Below are 23,844 nucleotides of genomic sequence, written 5' to 3' on the forward strand. Positions count from 1 at the left end.
CGGTCCAGCAAAGCAGCACTCTAAACCAAACCAGAAAGCCAGGATTCCGGAGATGTGGGTGAAAACACCTTGGGAATGCCTCCCCCCCTACCCCCGCCCCGAACATCAGGAATGCTGGGATACGGAGGAGTTTGGTGTAGGAGAAAGACCTCTGAAAGAAACGGGAGGATCTCAGTTGTGGGAGTCATCCCTAATCCCACCACAAATGCCTCTCTGTGCATGCCCACGGACACACACACACACACACACACACACACACATACACACACACACACACACACACACAGCACATGCATGGCTGTGCCCAGCAGCAGCAGTGAGAACCCTGCAGAGCCAGCCAGCCTCTCCCTCGCCGGCTGCTCCCCAGTGGCCTTCTTTTGCGACTTTCCAGTCTCCACCTCTCTTCTCCGCACCTTCTCTTCCCCGTGTCAGTTTCTCACACTCCTGTCTGCCATTCTCACTTGCTGTGAGCTCTCAGATGCTTTGTCTCTCCGTTTTTTTTGGTCTCCTTTTGTTTCTCTATTTTCCTGCCCTTCACCCCCTCCCTTGGACTCTCCATCTGCCCTGGCTCTGCTACTCCCATGGACTGGCCCAGCCACCCCTCCTGTTCACTCCCACTCCTCAGCCCCCTGCTCTGGCCCTGGGGGAACACCCCCACCCCACCCCCTGCATCAGGTTGCAAGGAAGGATGGGAAGCAGAGAGGCTTGATGTGCGTCCCTGTTTGGGTAGAAGATCTGGGGTCCTATCGGGTTTTGATATGGTGTGGAAGTGGGGGGAGGAGGGCAAGCCCCAGGTGACCAAAGAGCCAAGCCTAACTAGGTGGGGTAAGGTGGGAGGAGAGGTTAATAGAAGACACAGAAGGATGAACACTAAAGCGAAAAAAGATAATGGGGAGGCCTTAGGGTTTCCTTTAAATATGTGTGGGGGTCAGGGTGAGAAGCGCTTGGAAACACTGATCCCAAGACAAGATCAGGAGGCCTGACTAGGGAAATGCTGATTCTGCCCCCTCCCCTAACCTCCCCCTAGGAAGTTCTCTGTGGTCTTAGGTCTTAGAGTGCTGGTTCCTTCCCCACTCACTCACCCACCCCCTCCTGTCTTCCTTCCCCTAGTTAGAATGACATCAGCTCTGGCTGCCACTGTCCTCACACTGCTGATGCACTCTGCCCTGTGTGAGACCCTGGCCATCACCCTGCCCTACCCATTCATCCCTGGGGCTGGGGCTTACACAGTCCAGCAGCTACCGGGGTGGGGACTGGGGGGAGGCAAGGCAGTACCAGGAAGGTGGCAGCAGCAGGAGTGGTGAGGGAGGAGGCCTGGGCAATGGGGGGTGGAGGGGCGAGTTGGAGTTGGGGGGAGGCACTTGAGGCAAGAAGCTGCAGCACTAAATCACCCTGGATTGGGGGGGGGGCTCCCTCTGGCTCCGCTCAGTGGGGTAAGGAAAGGAGAGACCCTGGGAGCTGGGCAGAAGGGGGAGCAGTCACATCTGGCAGGCAGGTGTCTGCCACCATTCAGGCTGCAGCCACTTTCCCAGCCAAAGGGAAGGAAAGGGGGTGAAGGGGGGAGGAGGGGCCTCTCAGGGTCCCCTGGGGGAGAGAGAAGAGCTCACCACAGAAGAAAGACAGAGGCCCAGAATCCAGCAGAAACTGGCCTAGGGAGGGAGCGAATCTGACCCTTCCATTTTCTACTCAGTCAGTGCTGGGGTGGTGAGTTTGCTCAAAGCCTGAAAGAAAATGATAGGCCAGGACCCCTGGTGAATTCTATCCCCAGTAAGAAACACAGAAGGTAGGGGAAGTTCAAACCAGGCCAGGCTCAGAGAATTCCCAGCTTGGGGATGGAAGAAAACTGCACCATCACTGATCAATGCTGGAGGATCTGGTAAGGCCAGATGAGACTGGTAAAGCTGGCGGGCACTGCTTCTCCCACCTCCAAGACGCCAACTTCAACTCTCAGGGCAGGACTGCAGGGTGCTCCACCAGGCCTTTTCTCCTCTCACCTGCAACGAGGGGGGCCAGGCACAGGCTGCTGAGCTCTAACTGCCAGGTTCCCACGGAAAAGGCAGACCAGACCGGGCAACGTCTGCCCTCCTGATGCTGGCGCCTGCTTCCCTATCTGAAGCCCTAATTCATGCTCTTGCTTAATCCTGGGTCTGCAGGCCCACCTTCTGAGTGGTAGAGGTGACCGAGGCGACCCTTCAAATTGCACTGGAGAGGAGTGCTCCCCACACTGGCCCCCTCCCCCTTAAAATCCTGCAGAGGATGGGGGAAAGAAAACCAAAGCATTCTCCTGTCGCCGCGGCAACCATAAAACCCCAGCTAAATCCATCTTGTGAGCTCACCGCCCCATTAAGATGCAGGGCCAGGCTCTGCGGCAGCCCAGCCACATTCATTTGTGAGAATAAAGGTGGGGGAGGGGGAGGGGCGCAGGCTCTGGAGGAACGGGGAAATGGCGAGAAGAGGTTATTTACACCACCGTCCTGACCTTCTGGAGCGGCGCTGGCTCAGATAAATAACCCGCTCAGCGCCATTTCAGAGCAGGAGTGGGAGGCGCAGGAAGGGAGCGGGGCTGGAGGAGAGCCCCCACGCAGGTGCGAGGCTCAGGGTTACTAATGGCTGAGGCGGGAGCAGGCAGCTGGCTTTGGGGGGTGGGGGTGGGGGTGGGGGGAGAACTCCGTTCCCTGGGACTCCCACTGAGAAAATACCATCCCCACCCCACCCCTGGCGCCAATTTCCAGGCAAGGGGACTGAGAGATGCCAAGGAGGCAAACAGTCCCGTAAATTAGGGATGGGGAGGGGATGCTGAGGGAGTCTCCCAGGTAGACGGGAAGAAATATTCTAAGGTGGGGAGTGAGGGGGGCTGGAGGAATGGGAGGTGCTGCCAAAAAGGGAGGAGCAGAAACATTACACAAAGGCAGTTTGGAAAAAGAAACCTGTTTTATTCCTCTTGACATGGAGCTCTGTATGAAGGTGGCAATCTCCCGACTCCATACGTCTCTTACACAAAGTATGCCCAGTCATCTGCCCACTGTCCCCTAGAAGAATTGGCAGTTAGTGAGGAGGAGAGAACCCTTCAGTCTCAAGAAGTTTTTTGTGAGATTTTTTTGTGTGTGGGGGGAGAAAGTTTTCAGTGGAGAAAATTAGACCCAAGGGTGGGTGATTCCACCTTCTTAGGGAAATCCAAACCCCAAAAGCTTGATGAAAAGAGACACCTCTCACCAACCTGGGTCAGAGAAGTGTCCAAACGCTTGGATGTGCGCAAAGCAAAGGTGGAGAGAGGAGAGGGTTAAGCAGCTGAGAGACTGCAGACTTAGGCAGAGGACGGACATACTTGTGCGGGAGCTTAGGGTGTGGAGAGCCCAGAGATCCAAGTCATAAATTCTATCCCCTCCCCAGTTCTGAGCAGAAACTCTTCTTCCCAAGACTAGAATGGAGTTTTAGTTCCCGAAGATGGCCTTGCTCCAGAGCACAAAGAGGACAAGCCAGGAGAAGATCCCCCAGGGGGTGAAGGTGGACAGTGAAGGTAGTGGACCAAGAGATGGACACTCCCACAACGCACATTCACAGCCCATCGCAGTGTGCAGCTGTGACTGAAATGCAGGTTTTATAAGCTCTATCCAATAAAATTTAAATCACGATTTCTTCTACTCTGTGTCTGCCCTATGAGGAGTTGTTCTCAATCTCTTCTCCAAGACTGGCAGACAGCACAATAAGAAGGAATGGGAGAAAATGCTGAAGCCAGTGTGGGGGCAAAGCTGGGTGCACCCCTCCCTGCCCTCCACTCATTCTGGACTCTCAGCCAGGCCATCAGTCGATAGAGAAGAATTCTCTCTCCCTCCGCTTGCTGAACATATGGCTGCTGGATGAAGGCCGGGCACAGGGAGGGAAACACACAGCACATTCCTTCTCCTGCTTTGATCTGAAGTGTGGTTGCAGCAAAGGGCACAGACGTCGAGGAGGAAATACAGGAGGGCAGGAGAACAGGGGAGTATAATCCAGCCTAGAAAGGGAGAGGGTGTTTCCCTCGTCCTGTGTCTGATCTAGTGGAGTTTTACTCCGAGACAAGACAGGGAGAAAGAGACAGAGCGTGTGTGAGCGAGGGCACAATCACAAATAGCATGGAGTTTTAAGGACCCCTGTGTTCCCCAAGATGACCCTGAGAGCGTCAGGTCTGGGGGCGTAGGTGAGAAGTCACAGTAGACATGCGATGTTTGCAGGGAGGTGAGGAGCCAGGAACAGCGGGGTCTTCACCGAAGCAGTGACCACTTGATCTGTTCTTTGGCTGACTGCAGCACCTGTGGAGACAAAGGGGGCTGTGGGGGAGGCTGGGGGGAGGAGTGTGGGGTGAGAATGGGATCCCCTTCCCGCACTTGCCTTCCCTACCCTTAGAAGATGGGGATAGAAAACCCAGAAGGATAGAGGAATGGGAAGCAGCTCTCTAGGCCCCGAGAGAATTGTCAATTTTGGAAAGACGAAAAAAAGGAAAGAAGTGGGGGTTACTAGACATACGTTAGAGAGGAGGGCAGTAGTAGCACATCCAGATGGACTTCTAGGTGAGACTGCCCAGTGGGTAGAAAGCAGCATCCTTCCCTTGCCCCACCCCCACTCAGGTAGACAATCTTTCTGCAGTCAAGGTAGCAGGATGGATCTGCATATCCTGGAATATGCATTTCCAGCCTGGCCCTCATTTGAATAATAACAGAGAGAGAGAGAGAGAGAGCGTGAGTGTGTGTGCACACAGACCATCTGCTTAAGGCAAGCCTCTGCTGGGGAATAAATCATTGAGTGAGGCAGCAGGCAGGGAGGGTGTGAAGGGTAGAGCAAGGCTGGCAGCCACGCTCACGGGGAACGGGATAGGAGTTGGGGGTAAGGGGAGGAAGCAGTTGACTGTATGTGTCCCAGTTATCTGGAGTAAGAAAGAGCAAACAAAAAAAGAAGAGGGAGGAGCCTAGGAGGATGTGTCTTCTAGTCTCTAGTGCCATTCAAGCATCTGAGTGACCCAGGTGAGGGGAGGGGGCCATACCTGAGATACTGTCTGCTCCGTTAGGGGCACATCTTCACCCTGTGACACAGAGAGACAAGCAGGCATTCAGCCCAGGGGAAAACTGGAGTAGGACCTCATTGGTGTTGGGCAGTGGAGAAGGAAGAGATTTCTTTAGACTAAAGCAAAGGGCAGAGGCCCTATAATTCTCTGTCCTACCCGGGAAGGGGGAATCACCATGATACAGTCAAAATTTCACTTGGCCTAAGGCTCTGTGAGCCAAAAATAGGGCCATTTCATCCATTCCCCTCTTTTAAGGTAGGAGGACTTAAAAAATGTATCCCAGTCCAAGTCATTAGCAAGTTATTTGATCTTCAACTCCCTCAACTGAAGGGTGGGGGGCCTGATTCCCTAGTCTGAGAAGACTGTCTCTGAATATCAATATGGCTAGGGAAAGGATGAGGGGGAGCCAGGGGTAGTTTAATGGATCCCGCAAGGCCTGATGGGTAACGACAGCATGTTAATTTGAAGAAATAAACTGCTGCAACAGCAGCCTGAGAAGGGAAGGGGGGTTGGTGGTGGGGGCCCTCTCTCTTGCCACAGAGACATATGTTAGAGGAGAAGATTAAACTATGCAAATGGAGCCCACGGCAGTTAAGGGAGAAGATTTCCCATTACCCGATACTGTCAGCCTTCACTCGGTGGAGGTCAGAGCCGGGACATTCTATGAATGGGGAGAGCTGCTGTGCTCAGACATCTCTACAACCACCCCTCACCATGTCACCAACTCTTCTGCAACCCCATCATCTCCCCAGCAGACCTGGAGGGGACCTTCTGGGGCTAGCTCAACAGGCCCTTTCCTTCCCTGACTCCGACCCAAAAGGACTGACAAAGAAGTTGTCTCTGATAATCATAGGTACCAAAAACTGTAATAGGTAAGGAAGGAAGCCATTTGTCTGCCTCAGATGACTGGGATCCACACCAAAAAGAATAAACCTACCTCAAGTTCCCTCAGAAAGTTTCTTTCTTTAATTAATTCATTGAATATATATTACATGTCCAGTTTGTGTAAAGACTTTGAGATGTTAGGCACCGTGACAGGTGCAGAAATTGATTCATTTTGCTTCCCTTCTTTGGGATGAGAATCTGAAAGGGGAAGGAGGTTATATTCAAAGAGCACTGACCCTTAGATGCATTTAAGTAAGAAATCACTCAGCAGGTGTGGCCCTGGAAGGTGTCTGCGAGTGGATGAAAGGATACAGGGAGCACACCCCCACTTACCCTTAATGCCACCCGGTGTACTACTTGCTGAGGATCACTCTCTAGGATTACCCTGCAAAGACAGAAAAGAGGTCATTGTTCACTTTTCCTGAAGGGTCAACGGACTGGTCGGCCCACATGCAGTAAGAGGGGCAGTCACTCCATCACCTGACCTCAGGCCCCAGGAGGTTCAGCTGGGGCACGGAACTCACCCTCCATCCACGATTTCATCCACAGCCAAGAAGAGCCCTTCCATGTTCTCCAGGAGAGCTCGCTTTTCTACATTTTTCCTGACCCCCGAAAGAAAAGAGAAAAACCAGCCTGTAAGTGAAAGAAACCTATGACATTGTCTGAGCTGGGGGTCCCAAACTTGACCAATCAATGTCTGCACCAACCACACAGACAGACAAAGGGGTACAAAAAACTGAAGAGGAACTTCACCTCCAATCCACTTGGAATCCCTGCCTAATCCTACTTGCTGAGCAAGGACAGGAATATATTTTTAAGATACAGCCAGTTTCTGTTTGTTCAAGGGTTGATTGCCAAGATCTATTCTCTCTTCCCTGCCTGTCATGATGCTGAGCCTCACACTGCTCACAAACACTGACATCCGTGGGTGGAAAAGGGTGGAAAATACACAAAGCTAAACCCCAATCTGGAGGCGGTGAGAGAGGTAGGGAAGGGCCTGAGGGTAAACTCTTTGCACCAAGCACTGACAAACCTCCTAAGTCTCTCTCCCTCCCCCTCAGCCCTCTCCCTCCCAACCTGGGGATGAGGAGGAGAATGATTAGGGGCCTCCTCTCATCCACCAGCCCCAGAGTCGGTGGTTGGTGCATGTGGCCAGTCACATCCGTCAGCAGTTTGACTTCTTTACTAGATCATCCGAAACCGAAGTCTACTCATTCACCTAGCTAAGACATAAATCACCCTTCCCGAGGAAATCTGAGCCACTCGCCCGGCTGAGCGCGCCTGCTGCTCTGCTCCGGATGGCTGTCTGTACTGGGTTCACTTGGGAGCTGCTGGGGAAATGAAGTTCAGATCCGTGGATGCTTTCAAGAAAAGAATCTTTTATCTCTTCTACTGCCCATGTCCTTGAGGACCAGAGGGCTGGTGGGAGATGGAAGAGGAGAGGGTCCTCTTCTACAGAAGGAACAAATTAAGGGCCAGAAGGCAAAAGTTTGGAGCGTTGCTTCCATTCCCAAGAACTCAGGTTTCCTCTGGGACATGGCCCATGCTTGTACTTGCCCTACTCTAAGGTAAATAAGTAAGAGCCCCGGTGGCCCTGTGGGCTAGGAATAGGGCTGCTAACCGCAAGGTCAGTGGTTCAAACTCCCCAGCTACACAGTGGGAGAAAATGAGGCTGCCTGAGAGTTAAGGGGAAGAGTTGCAACCTCAAAAACACTAAGACACAGTTCTAATCTGTCCTATAAGGTCACTGTAAGTTGGAATTAACTTGATGGCAGTTTTTGTTTGCTTTTACGTAAAGAACGAAGCCCAAGCAAGCACCCAGAAGGTTTTTAAAACTCTGACAGAGACCAGAGCTACCAGGGAATACAAGAGCAGACACAGAGGAGAGGAGTCTACTCCGTCTTATCTAATCATCTTCCAAGGCAGGAGAAACACTTCCTGGAAAGGTATGGTTTCTATCTAGCTCTTCCTGTCAGTATGAATAACACTGAAGAAATAGGCCCAACTTTCGAGGCTTCTACTGATCTATAAATCCCTAAGTCCCAGTTACTTTAGCTCCCAAGCCAACATCAAAGAATGGCCTGCTCACCTCAGCATCTGGCTCAAGGAGTCGAAGAGACAGTTCAGAACAGCCATGAGCATCAGCTGTTGGGAGACACACAGGAAACAGAAGATAAGGTGCAAGGACACGAACGAAGAAAACTATCTGAACGCAAAACCCTCTAATTTGTTAAGCATCAAAATGCAGACTTTCCCAAAGAACCAAACGCCTAGGGTGGAAGGGTGAGCAAGACTGCACCTGTGGTTTCTCACAGAAGTTACCTGGGCTACGTAAGACCCAAACCTGAGGTCTCTTTTTGCTGGAGGAATGTTCTAACAGCACCTTCATGTGACAGTTCTCTAAGTATGTTTACAAACGATACAGCTGTTACCTGATGTCTTAGGGAGAGAAATCACTAATCAAGCAATAAGCTGAGGTCCAAGGGAGGCAGCAGAATGAGAGGAAACAGCATGCGCTCTAGAACCAGACAGACCCATTTTCTAGATAAGTGACCCTGTGAAAGTTATTAGGTTGAACCACATGAAATCACTTTTATATTTCAATAATGGTCAAACACAAGTGATTCAGCAATGGTTCCTCATCTGTAAAACAAAAATACTAACGACATAATTCACAACAATGTTGCAAGGTTTAAAGAAACATGTATTTACAATTTCCCTATAGCATTGGTTCCCTTAAATTTTTCCTTTGGCTTCAAATTATCTGGAGATAGAAATGTTCATTTTCACTTCTCTACTCTCCCAGCAATCGCTACCATTTACCACTACCATCCATGGTAAGTAGCTTTCCATGCACACAGGAAAGTGGGTGAGGACCACGCCCACAGCCTTCCCAAGTGGTCCATTCAGAATATATGGCTTCACCATAACCCGGGGGGCTGGCTGGCTGAATCAAGGCTGGTCAGGTAGGAACCCTTCAAAGCCAGAGCTACCCCCGCAACTTTGACCCTACCTCAGAAACCCATTTTAAAACACTATCCAAGATACACATTAGCATGTACTGAAACATACATCATATCTCCTATTCGGAGATACACGATCCATCTAGGAAATCTTTCGTAGGCGGTTCAATGGCAGGGCCATGCTTGTGAAGCTGGTCTCTGAGAAGTCAGAGGGACCAGGCACCCATTCCTAGGACCCCATGCTTGTGGCGTCGGAAGTGTGGTCCAAGGTGGGCATGCTTACCTCATTTTCATAGGAGCTGCCAATCACATAGAAATAGAGATCAATACTGCTTTTATAAACCACTGTCAGGCCTTCCAGGAGGGCAATTTCACCTGGGGAGGGAGGGGGAACAGTGAGTGGCCTGAAATAAGAAGGTGGGAGCTATTCGAGGGAGGCAGAGGTAACAGGCCAAAATGACCCGGCCCGCTCCTGTGGCCCCAAAGCAGACTTGTTTTGTGTTCTAGGAGAGAGCAAAGGAGAAACATAAACTTGGGGGGAGTCTGAATGCATTTTCTCCTCTACTCCCCGACTATCCCTTATTTCCCTCCTTGTGTATGAGACAGGATACTAGTCGATCTTTCGGAGGTGAAACTGCAGAGCGGTCACCTTTACAGACTTCCATTTACCTGCCCTAATGGATGCGGTACAATAAGCAGAGCTGCAGTTAAATTTGTCAAGTGAGGCTCATAAATCCAAGGACTAGACAGGTAGCTAACAGCCAACCTTCCAGCACGGTATTCCCGCGTGAGGTACGCTCACCTCCCCATTACATTTCTGAAGAGTTTATTATATGAGGGGAGGAGGGGAAAGAAGAAGAAGAAGAAGAAGAAGGAGGCAGAGTCATTTCATCCTCTCTTCGTCATCTTGTCGGGCCGCCCCCTTCCCACCATGGTTCCCCTGACACAGGGAGTAGTGAAAGGAAAATGACCTACTGTCCGTCCGGTGAGTCTTGTTGAAAATGTTCTTCTCAAAGGCCTTCTGCTCCTTGACACTGGGGTAGGTGTCATCATAGTACTGGTCAGAGGGAAAGGAGACGGGGTTGGGTCATTAGAGCGGGAGCCCAGAATGATTAGTGACTGTGTTTTGTCCTGGGATCTTGGGATTGCTCTGCTTCAAGGCACAGGGCAAAGGATAAATACGCACATGGAACAAGAAGGGCGGCAGAGGCAGAGAATGGGCAGTGAGTCATCTGATGCCAGAACAGAAATAAATAAAGGCCCTTGGCTTAATATCCCCACACTGGGGAAAGGCGGGAGCCCCACGCGCCTCACAAAGGCGGCTCTGTTCCCATCTCCGTTCTAGCAGCGCTCTCCTGAGGCCCTTCCTCCACACGTGCTTCCCAGAAGCTGCCCTGGGTTGGGGAGCAGTGCCAAAGAATGCCAGAGGCACCAGCCCGCTTCTTTCCGACTCCCACTTCCTATGTGAAGCCAAGGAGTGGAGAGAGGCGGCAAAACCCTGCCCGCTGCTCTCACGGCTTATCTTTCCCTCCGACAACCGGAAAGAAGGCGGTGGCACTCCAGTATGCCACTGAGCCCGCTCCAAGCTCTCCCTGGCAAGGGGGAGGAGATGAGGCTGCTAAATCGTTCTGCTCTTTAGGGGCTAATCCGTCGCAGTCAGCTGAAGACCTATGACAGGTCTGGCATTTAGTAACTGGATAACTGTTTCAAAAGGTGTCCTGCATAGTTACATCCAATTACAGGAAGGAACAGCTGGTGAATTCTAAACTAATCTCTACCTGCTGATTGATTTATGCTATGCGCGCCCAGAGTTAATACACTAGGGACAGAAGAAATTTCTACAGGAGGGGACGAATACGGAGGGAGAAGAGAGGGGTGTCCTTTCTCCTTTTACAACAGACCTGAAGTTAGAAACATCACCCTGGGGAAGTCAAGACAAAACAAGCTAGATGGTGACTACAGACCCCTGGCTGGCACCTTGGACTTCCAAGAGTTTCCTAGAAAAACCCAGGCAGGATGACAGGGTCGAAGGAAAGGCAACAGGAAGGATGGGCAGGTGAAGATGGCTTCACAGGTCTAGCCTCTGCTCTGGTCAGACACCCACGACTCTGAAGCTCTTCCCTGCTCTCCTACAGATAGCAAAGGACGCCACCACGGTCAAAGACAGCACGTAGGGAAGATGAGCAACTAAGAAACAGAAGCAGCTCAGATTCTATCTAGGTGGTCAAGGTAAGATGGAAAACCTGTTGAAATTTTAATAGTAAGAAATATGGATCAATAGAGTCAATCCCAAGATTCAAACCTCGGGATAAGTTGATGTCCTATTCCGAAGCTAGCTTAAAAAGGGAATCTCACCTTTGCAAAGAGTCGATCTCCATCGTTGTCCAGAATCAGGATGGCTTTGACAGTATACAGGGAGGGTTCCTAAAGAGACATGAACACATCTTCTTCAGTCCTGAAAGCTGCCACCACCAGCGGGACACCAGATCCCTTCCCCTTGGTCCCTCTGGGTTACAAGGGTATACAATGGGGCTTCTGTAGGTCTCCTACCCCAATCCGATGGGATTTAGACATTTCCCTCCAAGAACAACCAAGTGGTGAGTGAGCTGAATGGAGGGAAACAGCAGCTGAACAAAGGTCTCCAAGCAGCACCCGAGAAACCGTTTATCTGCACCAGACTCATGGAGAGCTTAATCAAGGTGGGGCCTACCGTTATTTCCAAATGACCCTCCCTGGGCTCCCAAGCCCAAGTAAGTAGGGAATGTGACCAGATTAATTAATAAGCACTGCACAAGGCCATCTGAAAATAGGGCTGAACGCGCTAGAGTACTAGGCTATTTCTGTAGAGCTATTGCAACAGCAATGCAGAGGTACGCAGCACGCCTTCCCTAAGCCACCCATACTCTGAGCTGAGGGAACTCTGCGTGCATGCGTGCATGCACACACACACTCCAGTCCCAAGCCTGCACGGCGGTCCAGTGAAACATTCATCTTCTGCGATCCCAAGCCACCTACTACACCCCCAACTACACTGAACGCTGGGGTGGTTACGAAGCCATGAGAAGAGGATCGAGCTGGAAAACACTGAGGCCCGGAGAGAGTAAGAGGAGGCAAGTTTTCGTTTACTACCCAAAGTCAAATTTTGAGGACAAGTATTCTCATGCAGGAATTGGAGCCTCAGCCTTGATGGCTACACGCAAACACTGCCCTTCTTCGTTTGCAAGCATGTAATTTTCCAGAACGTGTTGTGATCAGATGCTCTCTCCCTGCAATGTCTAGGGAAATCTACTACCCAGGAGGCAAAAAAAGGGAAGAAGGATGCGGCAGTAGTATGTGCATGGAGGAGTTTCCAGCCTCACATTCCTGTCTGACCAACATTACTCCCCACTGATACTCCTTCCTGTTCTATGAACAAGCTGTGATTGTTACCTCTTCCCTGGTCTTACTCCGGAAACCCACAGTCCTCACCGGGGCCGAACACATTCTCCAAGCATTTCTCAACAAAGAGACTCAAGGTGAGGAGGATCATTCCCGAAACGGCAGCCTTTGAAATGATCATCTCTGCCAATGGGACTCTAAGAACATGGCCCCGTGTCAGGAATGAAGTCTAGCTGGGGGAGTTAAGAATGGGAGTAAAGGGAACCCACTCTTTAACAGGGTTAGAGAGAACGTACGCTTCCCCACTTGATTTGGAGGGAAGCAATTCTTGTGTTTTGGTGACTGATTTATCCCAAGTGTCCAGAACACTGTGTGTTTGTTTGTGTTTATACTAAAAAAAAAACACACTGCCATCGTCCGTTCTGACTCATAACGACCCTGTACAACAGGGTAGAACTGCCCCGGGGATTTCTGAGACTGCAATTTTTTATGGGAGTAGAAAGCCTCATCTTTCTCCCACTTATTTACACGAAACTCACAATTTTGTTAAAACAAAAATAAGAAGTTTGAAAGTAAAAACGTCTGGATGCAGTATGCGTCATGCTGAGGTGGGATTTTCTGGTGTGGCCATTTTGGATGGTATACTACCAACCTTGACTCTGCTGTGATAGACACTCCGTATAGGTCTCTATAAGGACGACTCTCTGGGATATTCAAGGCATGAGGAACTCCATTCTCAACTAGAGACTCTGATTAGCAAAGGGAAGTCTTCTAGAGTTCCAACAGTCTCAAACAGAGGCAGCTCTCCTGACTCCGACCTCCCCACAGAAAGATCATCCCATAAAGCAGGCTCAGTTCGACAGCAACTTGAATCCTCAATTCACCCCCAGGAGACATCAATGGGATTACATTTCCTTAATAGAAGAACAGCGGTCCACGGGGACTTGGAATTCATTGGCTCTGTACCTCCACCCACACTCACAGCACCCTTAAAGAGATGTCCAATGGTTTCAACTGGGCATTGACCTGGCACACGCAGCTGGTTTCTGCAAGCAGTCTGGCACCCCTAGAAGGAACGGGAACCCAAAGAAATGAAAAACCCTCGTGGCCAACAGCCAGCTGAGAGAATCAGACCATGTCCTTGATTGCCAACAGTACATGAGTGCCTAAGACCATCATGCCGGCAAAGAGAAAGAGATCCCTGGCATCTGCTGCTGCCTATTTTCATTGCTCCTTGGAAGACACTGCCAAAGAAACCCCAAGCTTAGAAACACTGGCTCTTCCGGGGAAGATTAAAATGCTGGCAAAGAAGGCTCAAATCGGACTTCCTACTGCAATGAGGGCTGGCGAAGAAGGTACTCCAGAACTCCCAAAGCTGGGCGCCCATGAAGGAAAGCTGAGAATGGAGACGCTCCCTTCACACTCCCTCCCTGGCTAGGGCTGGAACCAGCAGCTTCTCCTGCCGCCTCCTGACTGCCCTGCCGCTGGCCAGGGTCCCGGCCCTCTCAGGAATGGGGAGAGCCAGAAGTTCCTCTCAGGCCACAAAACCGGCCAATTTAAAGGCCTTGGAAGCTATTACATGATCATGTAATTTTATTCTAAGTTTTTCAAAGGGCAAGTTTATAAATAACTCCTAGCTCTTGAGAAACGGGTTTCCTAGACAATGGACTAGGATTGACCTTTATCACATTAAGGGATACAATGTGTCGGGTCTCTCTCAGTAATATGAGAGACCCTACAAGTGGAGGGCCATGTTCAAAGGGTTTTTAAAGGTCTCTTCTTCCCTCCCGCCCTCCAAAAGGGTAGTTGCTAGAAAGCTTTCGAGACAAAGTTCTGTGATGCACTGACTTTCACAGAGCCACAGCCTGAGTGTATGACAGAACTTCACCTCAAAGGCTAACGGTAGTGCCTGGAATGATGTGCAGGCTGAGCGGCTTATGGAAGACTGGGTGGCTCTGATGGATTTCCATGTGCTTTTACTATTAATAAAAACAAGAAAACAAACTAGAAAGCACTGCAGAAGGAAACAACTGGGCTACAGCCAGGGGCTTCGGGAGCCGCTGAAACCAACAGCATTCCCAGCACCCCCTTCCCCAGCACAGGCTGGACTGAAGGGGAAGAAGCATTCCTCGTGCTGCCCCCTGTGGGCCTTCCAACTGACCTGCAGCTTCCACGGCTTATTAGCAAGATACTTAGAGGTAGCTCTGAAAAAAAGCTCTCTGGGCATTTTGTAACTCAATGTAGTGGAGGAAGGCTCTGAAGCTGCGCTGAATTAAGTCTGTTATATATATATAAAGACACCACTGTGGGTAAGACCTTGCTCTGTCACCAGAACAGGACTCGGCGAACAGTGATTGAAAGCTGGTAGAGCTGATGATGCATGAGGGCTGTACCTCACTACTTCCGTGATTCATCTCCAAAACCAAGCTCACTGCCATCGCGTTGATTCCAACGGAAACCGCTTCTGTAAGGCAGGGTAGAACTGCCCCTGTGGGTTTCTGGGCTGTAATTCTTTCCAGGAGTAGGAAGTCTTGTCTTTCTCCCTCAGAGGGACTGGTCATAGATGGCTGTGTGGAGGTGGAGGACGCTGTCCACTCACTCATGCACACAGTCGGAAAAGCACAAGGGACCTCCTTCTAAAGACTAGGGGCGTGTCGAGGGGAGGAAGGACCCTGGAAATCGGTCCTGATCCATTAGAAACTACAGGATGCTTCCTTCGGTGCCATGAATGAAGGAGCACTAGGTCAGTTCAGAGACACGAGAAGGAGCAATTCCTAGCTTTCACGCCCAACTCCAAGTAGCTCCGCAGGTATTTCGCTCCCTGACTCCATGCCAACATTTTCAACATGAAGAGCTCCCTCTGGGAGGGAGGGCTCCAATTTGTCAGCCAGGAGCTTAGGGACTTTAGATAAAAAGCAGAGAATTAGCTAGTCTTTGACAGAGAACAGTAATTTTCACGCACTACCTCAAGGGTTTGCGTAGACCCAATAAACACAGCTAAAGAAAGAACAGGAGCCATACACACTACAAAACATTGCGCAGCTGACACCGGCCCAATGGGTGGAAGGCACTGAACACGTCTTGGGAAGAAATGACAGCAAGAAGAGCCACCCAGAAGAGCCTCCCTGACACAGACAGAACATGGAAAACAGTCCCCGAGAAGTCGGTCATTTCATATACGGCAATTGGAGAAGATGCCGCTGAACTCCTAAGACATGCGGCTCAGCCATTAACTGAAGTTTAATTAACTACCTTCTCTGGGACTAGGCTTCCCATCGGAGAAATGAGAGGCCTGACCCAGACCGGTTAAGGTTAATACCTTTTTTGCATTACCGAAGACCCCTCTGACAAGCTGAGGAAATCTATGGACCTTTGTTTCCCCCAAAATACACATTCACAATCTTTTATGATTTCAGGGAGTTCAAAGACCTGGGCTCAGAATTAAATCTGAGTCTCTCTGAAGATAATAAGACGGTATGGAAAGAGCTAGGAAAAAGAGGAAAATGAGTGATACTTTTACAAATCACCCCACCCCACCTCCACCCTCCTCTGCCTGACACCTAGTAATGCGGCCTCCATAAATGAACGAATATGCCTGAGAAAATGAACACAGCCAGCAGAGGGAGCAAAGGTCAGCACCACACCCTTCCAGCTTTGAATGGCTAAATCTGGCGGCAGCTGAGGAGGGCAACACAGACAACCAGGTCCTTCGCTCTTCAGGGATGCCAAGTCTCAGGCCTCAGAAAGCTGTTAGCCGAGGAGTTTCTTGCGCAGAATTACACAGTCTCTAACTGTTCAACTACCAAGGAAGTGCAAAGAGCCCTGGCCAATGCAGGGATAGAACAGCACGGCTGGGAAGAGGGATGGATGTGGAAACAGGGCTGCGCACCACACCCTGCGACCTCCTCCGGCAGGAGGAGCCGTTCCTGCTGCCTCTAGATTTGCTAATCCAGCGGCTCATAGTTAAATACCCCTCCTCCAAGGGAAAAGTCATATGGGCTGGGCTAGATCCACTTCGAATGTGTCCTTGATCGTGCGTTTGTCATGATTTACACCTCCTCCAAGCCTTGGCCCTGAAAAGAAAGAGCCGGTCCCTGAAAGTCTGAACGAAAGCCTCTGTTCATCTTTCAGTCTATGTGCTCCTCAAATCAACTCCTAAGGGAGAATTGCTACCCTCTCTCCTCGGTTTCAGTCAGTCTCTCTCTGAACATCAGGCAGTGGAAAAGAAGTGAGAAAGGAAATGGGAAAAACTGGTAGAGCGCTATCCAGGCCAACTGGCTGGGAGTGAGGCCATCTACTGCAGCGGTTCTCAACCTGTGGACCCTTTCACAGGGGTCGCCCAATTCATAACAGTAGCAAAATGACAGTGATGAAGTAGCAAAGCAAATAATGTTATGGTTGGGGGGTCACCACAACATGAGAAACTGTATTAAAGGGTCGCGGCATTAGGAAAGTTGAGAACCACTGATCTACTATAATGCTGGGATAATTTAAAAAGCCACAGAAGACATAGGCTTTGGCTGAAACATAAACCAGAGGGCTGCGAAAGTTTGTGGAAAATGGAATTAAAAAATGGAATGATTTTGTCAACACTAATGGGTACAAGAAGAAAATGTTCCGAAGTTGATTGTGATGATGATGGCACAAGCCTTGTTAATATGATTAAGTACTGAATTGTGTGATGTGTCAATGATAGCTCAATAAAACTAAATTTATTTTTCCACAGGGATTCCAGGATAGATAAGTCCCCTCAGGGCCAATAATGAGAGTAGAGATGCCAGTAGGATTAGGGGATGGTGGGGGGAGAAAGGGAGAACTGATCAGAAGGATCCATCTAAAACCCCCTCCCGGGGGGACGAATAACGGAAAAGTGGGTGAGGGGCGATGGAAGATAATGTAAGATATGGAAATAATAATCTATAACTTATCAAAGGTTTGTGAGGGAGGGGGAAGAAATGGGTAGTTGATTGCAGGGGCTCAAGTGACAAGAGAATGCTTTGAAAATGATGATGGTGGCATATGTGCAAATGTGCTTGACACACTGGATGAATGTATGGATTGTCACAAGAGATGTTAAGAGCCTCCAAAGTATTTTTAAAAAAACAAAAAAATTTTTTAATGTCATTTTCCCACAAACTTACCTAACAGGAAGGGTTTCCTGAGACAATCAGAGGAGACAAAAACACCAGCAGAGGGGATAAAGGCCACAGATTCTAAGGGCAAGAGAAACGCAACCTCACTGCCAGGGAGTCAACCCCAACTCAAGTGACCCTTTAAGACAGGGGAACACTGACCCTGTGGGTTTCCAAGACTGTAACTCTTTATGGAAATAGAAAGCTGCATTTTCTCCCTGGAGAACGGAGCTAAGAAAGCCAAGTGTACGGCAGACTCTCATTAAGAGGGCCGTCACCAGTGCAGGCGCCTTACAATGTGTGTGGACTCCAGCCTTCCGCCTCCCTTTCCCAATGCCTCTAGCAAAAGCAGTTAGGTAGGCACTCTTATCTTTATTCCTGTTCTATCCTTTGCCTCTTCAAGTTCCTCTTCCCACAACTAGTTTTCGTCTCACTAACCTGATTCCTGGGCACTCTGGTGGTGTGGTGGTTATGAGTTGGGCTGCTAACTGCGAGGCCGGCAGTTCGAAACCACCAGCCACTCCAAGGGAGAAAGACAGGGCTTTTTCGTCCCCATAGAGTTACACTCTGGAACTGTGGGTTTCCAGAATCGAAACGCTAGCAATGAGTTTGTGTTTGTTTTTGCTTAATCCTGACTCTGACCAAGTCACATTGACCAAGTAAAAACAGTAGCACGTCTCTTTACGGAAAAGACCCTCCCTAAGCTGCCATAAAGGCATTCTGCTCCCTCAAATAGCTGCGTAACCGCATCCATCCTCGGCCTCGCCAGGAGGACCTGACTTCTCCAGGGTCTGGCTTTCTTCATAGGGGGGCCTCCTCCGCCTCTTTTTGACCATGTGACAGCTCCCCTAGACCTTTGATGTAATTTATACCTTGCCAGGGACCAACTCTTTCCCACCACTGTGAAGGAGAGGGAAAAAACATATATAAATACGTCGGAAATCTATAACGAGGTCTTCTTGGAGGGCAAGACATGGGGAGAGTTAGAAGCGGCGTCAATTGCTCTTTGGGGGTTTTAGTTCAAGCCGAGGTCTGCTTCCAGCAATCAACCATTAAAACAAGCCGGCCAGAGTAACAGCACAGTTTATTCTGATCATTTAATTTGAAGTGTCAATAAATTAAACTTCAATCAATTAAACTAGGTGTGCAATAACCCAGATGGACACCCCGACACCAACATAATCACAATAAAAATTTTTATGGCTGCCAGGGACCTCACCGGGGGCAGCGCTGGCACTGCTCGCGCCCTAGCTGAGAAATATATCTCCACAGTGCAGGAACAAGATTGCTTCTCCTAACGAAATGGAGGGGCCAGGCTGGGCCAGGCTCCGGCCAGGACGCAGCTGGGAGAGGGGCACAAGGGACTGCCAGGAAGGAGATGGGAGTGCTTTGGGGGCTTAATGTAATTGATACCTTTTGCCGAGAGCAGGGGGAGGGGGCATTTAGGCCAAGTACCTTCACTGTTAGTGCCAAAGGAATTTAACAAAAGCCCCATTAAGATGATTCAGGAAGCAAAGGCCATGGCGCAGCATCAACCTTTAAGAGCCGTTGATGTATTCCGTATCGGTCCCTTCTCCGTACATACACATACCCTGTGTACTCTGGATGGCCTGGTTCCGGGGGGGGCTGCACATTTGGGGAATGGTCACTGTGACGTGGCACAACTATTATTAGGAAGAGAGGAGAGAATTGAAAGTCAAGCAGGTGAAAACCCTGGGCAAGCACGCAGACCGGGACTGCAGAGCGGGCCCTTGCTGTTGCTGTGTGCTGCAGTCGGAGGGGAAGGGCACGCTGGATGAGACACAGCGTGCACAGGGGGATTCTCACTCACAGTATGTTGAGGAACTGCACTTAGTTTGGTAGAGGGGCCCACTGTGAGAGTACAACTGCCCCAACGCTGTAAACCTTACAGGAGTAGATCACCACGGTTTGGGGGTTTTTTTCTCCCCCAGACTACAGCTGGTGAGCTTGAACTATGGACCTTTGGGTTATCTGTGGAGCATTTAACCATTGTACCACCGGGGCTCCTTATTCAGATCCATAGGGAAAAATAAAACCTACGAGGAAAGATTTAAGGATCCAGATTGCCGGTCTGATTCAGGCTTGAGGAAACCAGGTAAAGGAGGAAGGAGACACGTCACTCATCTTGAAGATTCCAGGGTTATTAATAGAGAACAGTGACCTCCTGAGATCCTTCTCCATTCACAGCTGAAAAAGGAAAAGCCAGCAGAAACAGCACGAGAGAGGAAGCTGATGCCCAAAATGAGGCTGAAAGCACTATTATTAAACACAGAGCTAAGGGAGATAAAACGTCTTTGAAGGCCTGAGAAAGATTAGATAAGTCAGTCTGTAAACTAGGCCTGGAATATAGAACTCAAGAAAGAAATGGGACCCCCTTCTAATGCACTCAAATGCAAGAAATGATTTCGTGTTTTGAAATGTCCACAGTGAGAGTAAATTATGATCAATAATTCCGTGTGCCTTGAAGTGAGGAGAGTCACCACATCAGGAAAGACGATGTGAAATGAGGCTTCCCAGCGGAATTTGGTCAGGAATCTGCCACTCCACGGAGTGCTCTGTTAAAGACCACTCTCAGTAGAGATTAAAGTAAGATCCGGAGATTCCTCATGCTTTTCAAAATCAAGATGACCGGGAACCCAAGAGGAAAGCGAATTTTGGGAATAATGAGGGCAACAAATGTACAGATGTGCTTTACACAATTGATCTATGTATTGTGATGAATTGTATGAGCCCCAATAAACTGATTTAAAAAAAAACAATCAAGATGACCCCCAACGAATCAGATGGCACCGAGTTGAGAGAGGAGGGAGGGGGCGAGATCAAGGGAGCAGTGGAAGAAGGACGGTTTGTAATCAAATGGAACTAAATTTGGTGGGACAGCAACATGAGGGTAGAGGAGAGCTACACATTGAGGAAATATCACCTGACTCTCGGGAGCCCTGGTGGCTAGTGGTTACGAATTGAGCTGCCATCCGCAAGGTCAGCAGTTAGAAACCGCCGGCCGCTCCTGGAGAGAAAGACAGGACTTCCTACTTCTATAAAGAGTTACAGGTAAGGGGAAAAAAAGAGTTACAGCCTTGGAAACCCACAGGGGCAGTTCTAACCTTTCCTGAAGGGCCATTGTTAGTTGGTATTGACTCAATGGCAGTGAGTTTTGGTTCTCAGCCAGAGTTCATCTGAAGCAAAGAACACAGAAAATTATCTAAATGACTTTTTTTTTTTAATTCCTCCCATGGATGGCTAATGCCATCTTGAATGCAGAAAAAAGAAACTAAATCATTTCACAATAAATCCCTCTAGGGCATCAGGGCTTAATTCTCTCATGAGACCTCAATGAGAAAAGTTGGAAAGATGGGGGAAGGTATTTACACTTTCAAATGGGAGACCAAAATAAATTAAACTGTAAAGAACAATACAATATTGGGAAGAACTAACTCAGAGGGAAAAAAATACATATCCTATCCTAAAAACTCAGTATAGGAAATTAACGCTTAATGCTTATGAATATTCTAAAAATTCCTAACATCAAGTCAGTTCAGACTCAATAGTGACCCTATAGGACAGAGGACAACTGCCCCTCTGAGCTTCCTAGACTTTCAATCTTAACTAGACTGCCTCATCTTTCTCCAACAGAGTGGCTGGTGGGCTCAAACCACTGACCTTGTGGTTAGCAGTTCAATCATATCCCACCACACCAAGCGTTGGGCTAACTGCAAGGTCTGCAGTTTGACACCACCAGCCCCACAGTAAGAAGTTATTACAACAACAAAAAGTGACTACAGTCTTGGAAACAGCATGGGAACAGTTACTAGGAGTTGAACTGACTCGATGACAGTGAGTCTGGTTTGCTTTTGGTACTCCAAAACTCCAGTTTTTAACTTGAAGGTTGAAAGGACAATTTTGTTGAGGCTGAAAGTCAAATCAAAGAATGATTTACTCTGGGAGGTTGAGGAAATAAGAATTTCACCCTAGTTTTGAAACTACGTTCTTAAGCAAACTCTTCCCCTACATTCAGATTTCCCCAAAGTCCATTACACAGGCTCCGCATGATAAAGAGTTATTGTCTAATATAACACACCATGAGTCATAATCAACGACGACAGCGTTTTTAAACCAAAGTTCAAGGGTACCTAACCAACTCAGCAGGGACATGATGAATGCAGCACCTTGGGCTATTTCATGGAACAGGGCTTCCCTGAGGCAGTGGTAACAGGAAACTGAGGTGAGGAGAATTCACCAGAATTCCCTCAATTCGGCATGATGCAGAAGACCAGACACCTTGTGCTAGAAAGCCTCCCCAAGTTACCAACTTCTTCACTCCTTTTTACCTCCAAGGAGGCTTCCTGGTAAGTGTTGTGAGCTGGGCTCACAGCAATAGAAGAGAACGATGCTCAGTCCTGTCCCAGCCTCACCTTTGTGATGTTTGAGCCCACTAGTGCAGCCACTGTGTCAACCCACCACCAGGAGGGTCGTCCCTTTTCACCAACCCTCCACTCTACCAAAAGTGGCATGTCTCCTACAGAAACAGGAGAATCCAAAACTGTCTAAAGGCTTCCAAAGAAACCACTTCGCAAGCATCTCTCTTACTCCATTCACCTGTTAAGAATGCTGGCTAACTACCTGGACACGGAAAAATACTAAAAACGACCTGTAATTTAAGTTTCCGACCTACACCTGACCAATCTATTTGAGGAGAAGAAATGATCTCTCTGCCATTTTGAAAGAGAACTGGAACCTGTCACCCGCTTTACCTGCTGAGGGTCCAAAGGTGTACTTTGATTAGGTCAGAGAAAAGACACACAAAAAAATCTTCTCTGCAAAGAGGTCCAGAACTCAACACAAAGAAGGAATGGATTCATTAACAAGCTGTAGGAATCCTAAGGACCAGGACCCTTTAGCCACCCGAATGTCCACACTTCCGTAAGAGGGAAGCCTATCAGATCCTATCAAGGAGCTCCTAAAATCTAAATCGGGAGGGAAAAGGAGAAAAGAATAATGAGTCTGGAAAATAGTATTGCACAATCTACGCCAACTGGACTAAAGTATTCCAGAACTTTGGTAAAACAGTGATTCTTTCTCACGGCAAACATACATACGAGGAATTAACAGGAAACCGATATAAGGAGAAAAGGCTTTCGAGGAAATGTGATGGGATGAACGAGTTAAATTCTGACAGCCATCAGAGACAGAAACACCTGGCACCTGGTCTCACATTTTGGAACAAGTTTAGAGATTTGTGCAAACTCAAATTAGGAGGAGATGCTAAGAATGAGGAGGAAGCTGAAGAACGCGAGTCCAGTATGCCCTTAATTCCATGTATCCTAAGGTCTCCATGTACTCCCCATAACTTTCCACTAACTCCGCGCCTTCTTGCCGGCACAGCTTCCTACTCTTAATTCGAGGCTTCAGTTTCTGCAGTAGGCCACCCACTTCTTCCAGAAGAGGTCGAACCTTCGCTCCCCGAGAATTACCCGCAAGTCTCCCTTTTCCTCCCTCTCAGTCAGGCCGAACCCTGACTCCCGGCCCCTACGGACCCCGCAGCGCCTCCGCTGCCCCTCCAGCTCCTACCAAAATCAGCGCCTCCATCTTGACCCGCAGCTGGTGCCGACGTGGAGCCGCAAAAGCAACGGCGCCGCTGATTGGACGTACGTCCACAAGAAATCCCGCCCAAAGCATGGGTCATTGGGCCACCAAGTGCCAGCCATTACCCTACTGGCCAATCAGTGTATTAGCTTGCTTAGCGTAAGCAAGGTGTCCAATCAGAAGGCGTAGGTATTTGATTGTCAGTTTGAACACGCAATAAGTTGCCCAGATTGCTTGACTCAATGGGGCGGGAGGGTCAGTGGGGCGGGGCTGTTTCCATGGGGAACCGAGGAAGCGATTACTACGGTTCTATTGGTAGAGCAGAGAGCACGTGAGGCTGCGTTAACCATTTTAATCCACACACCCTCTAGGGGGCGCTATGCTCCCCTCAACCCTTTAACTGGCCGTTTCAGACAAATCCTACCCTAATCCCTGTGGTATCCGCCCTGCTCCTGTGGCTGCGACCACCACCACCACTCGCTCCTTTCGTCTTGCTCCCCAAGGAGCCCTCATCAGATCACGTTAGCATTCTCAAAGAAAGGCTGCGCACTCGGGGAGGGTCCTGTGGGGAGACACAGAAAGCTAACGAGATGTTAACTAGACACAGAATGTTAGCCAGATGAACCTCAGGGAGAGGGATTGATAACCACATTCACAATCTCCCAAGATGAGCCCAACTCTGCTGGGTCCAAAGGAAAGACAAGAAGCTAGTGAGTTTTTGTTTTTGTTTTTAATCGTTTTATTAGGGGCTCATATAACTCTTACACAATCCATACATACAACAATTATGTAAAGCACATTTGTACATTCATTGCCCTCATCATTCTCAAAACATTTGCTCTCC

At 49.2% G+C, this 23,844-nt stretch overlaps 1 protein-coding gene across 2 annotated transcripts; it reads right to left on the reverse strand.

Moving 5' to 3' along the window:
* Nucleotides 1-2,912: 2,912 nt before the first annotated feature.
* On the reverse strand, nucleotides 2,913-23,032 carry COPZ1 (COPI coat complex subunit zeta 1). 2 transcript variants are annotated; one of them, XR_006680678.1, is made up of 10 exons: nucleotides 22,986-23,032; nucleotides 11,242-11,310; nucleotides 9,862-9,943; nucleotides 9,170-9,261; nucleotides 8,013-8,068; nucleotides 6,448-6,525; nucleotides 6,257-6,308; nucleotides 5,976-6,121; nucleotides 5,018-5,056; nucleotides 4,238-4,289 (listed from the first exon to the last, which is right to left on the reverse strand). XR_006680678.1 is itself a non-coding variant. In XM_004716894.2 (9 exons), exons 1-9 carry the CDS (start codon nucleotides 23,001-23,003, stop codon nucleotides 4,242-4,244), a joined length of 534 nt encoding a protein of 177 aa, XP_004716951.1. In that variant the 5' UTR covers nucleotides 23,004-23,032; the 3' UTR covers nucleotides 2,913-4,241. The 2 variants fall into 2 exon arrangements, 1 of the variants encoding a protein (XP_004716951.1); XM_004716894.2 differs by lacking the exon at nucleotides 5,976-6,121 and having other exon boundaries at nucleotides 2,913-4,289.
* Between the last annotated feature and the right edge of the window lie 812 nt (nucleotides 23,033-23,844).

The sequence above is a fragment of the Echinops telfairi genome, unplaced genomic scaffold (assembly GCF_000313985.2).
Source record: "Echinops telfairi isolate 266 unplaced genomic scaffold, ASM31398v2 ScPeMD7_7404;HRSCAF=8442, whole genome shotgun sequence".
NCBI classification, from domain to species: Eukaryota; Metazoa; Chordata; class Mammalia; order Afrosoricida; family Tenrecidae; genus Echinops; species Echinops telfairi.

Coding starts and splice junctions, on each gene's coding strand:
- COPZ1 (XM_004716894.2), bottom strand. Junction 9,262..9,861: donor CAAGACTCACCGGACGGACA/GTAGGTCATTTT, acceptor CTCCCTCCCCAG/GTGAAATTGCCCTCCTGGAA. Junction 5,057..6,256: donor TACACCGGGTGGCATTAAGG/GTAAGTGGGGGT, acceptor TCTGTGTCACAG/GGTGAAGATGTGCCCCTAAC.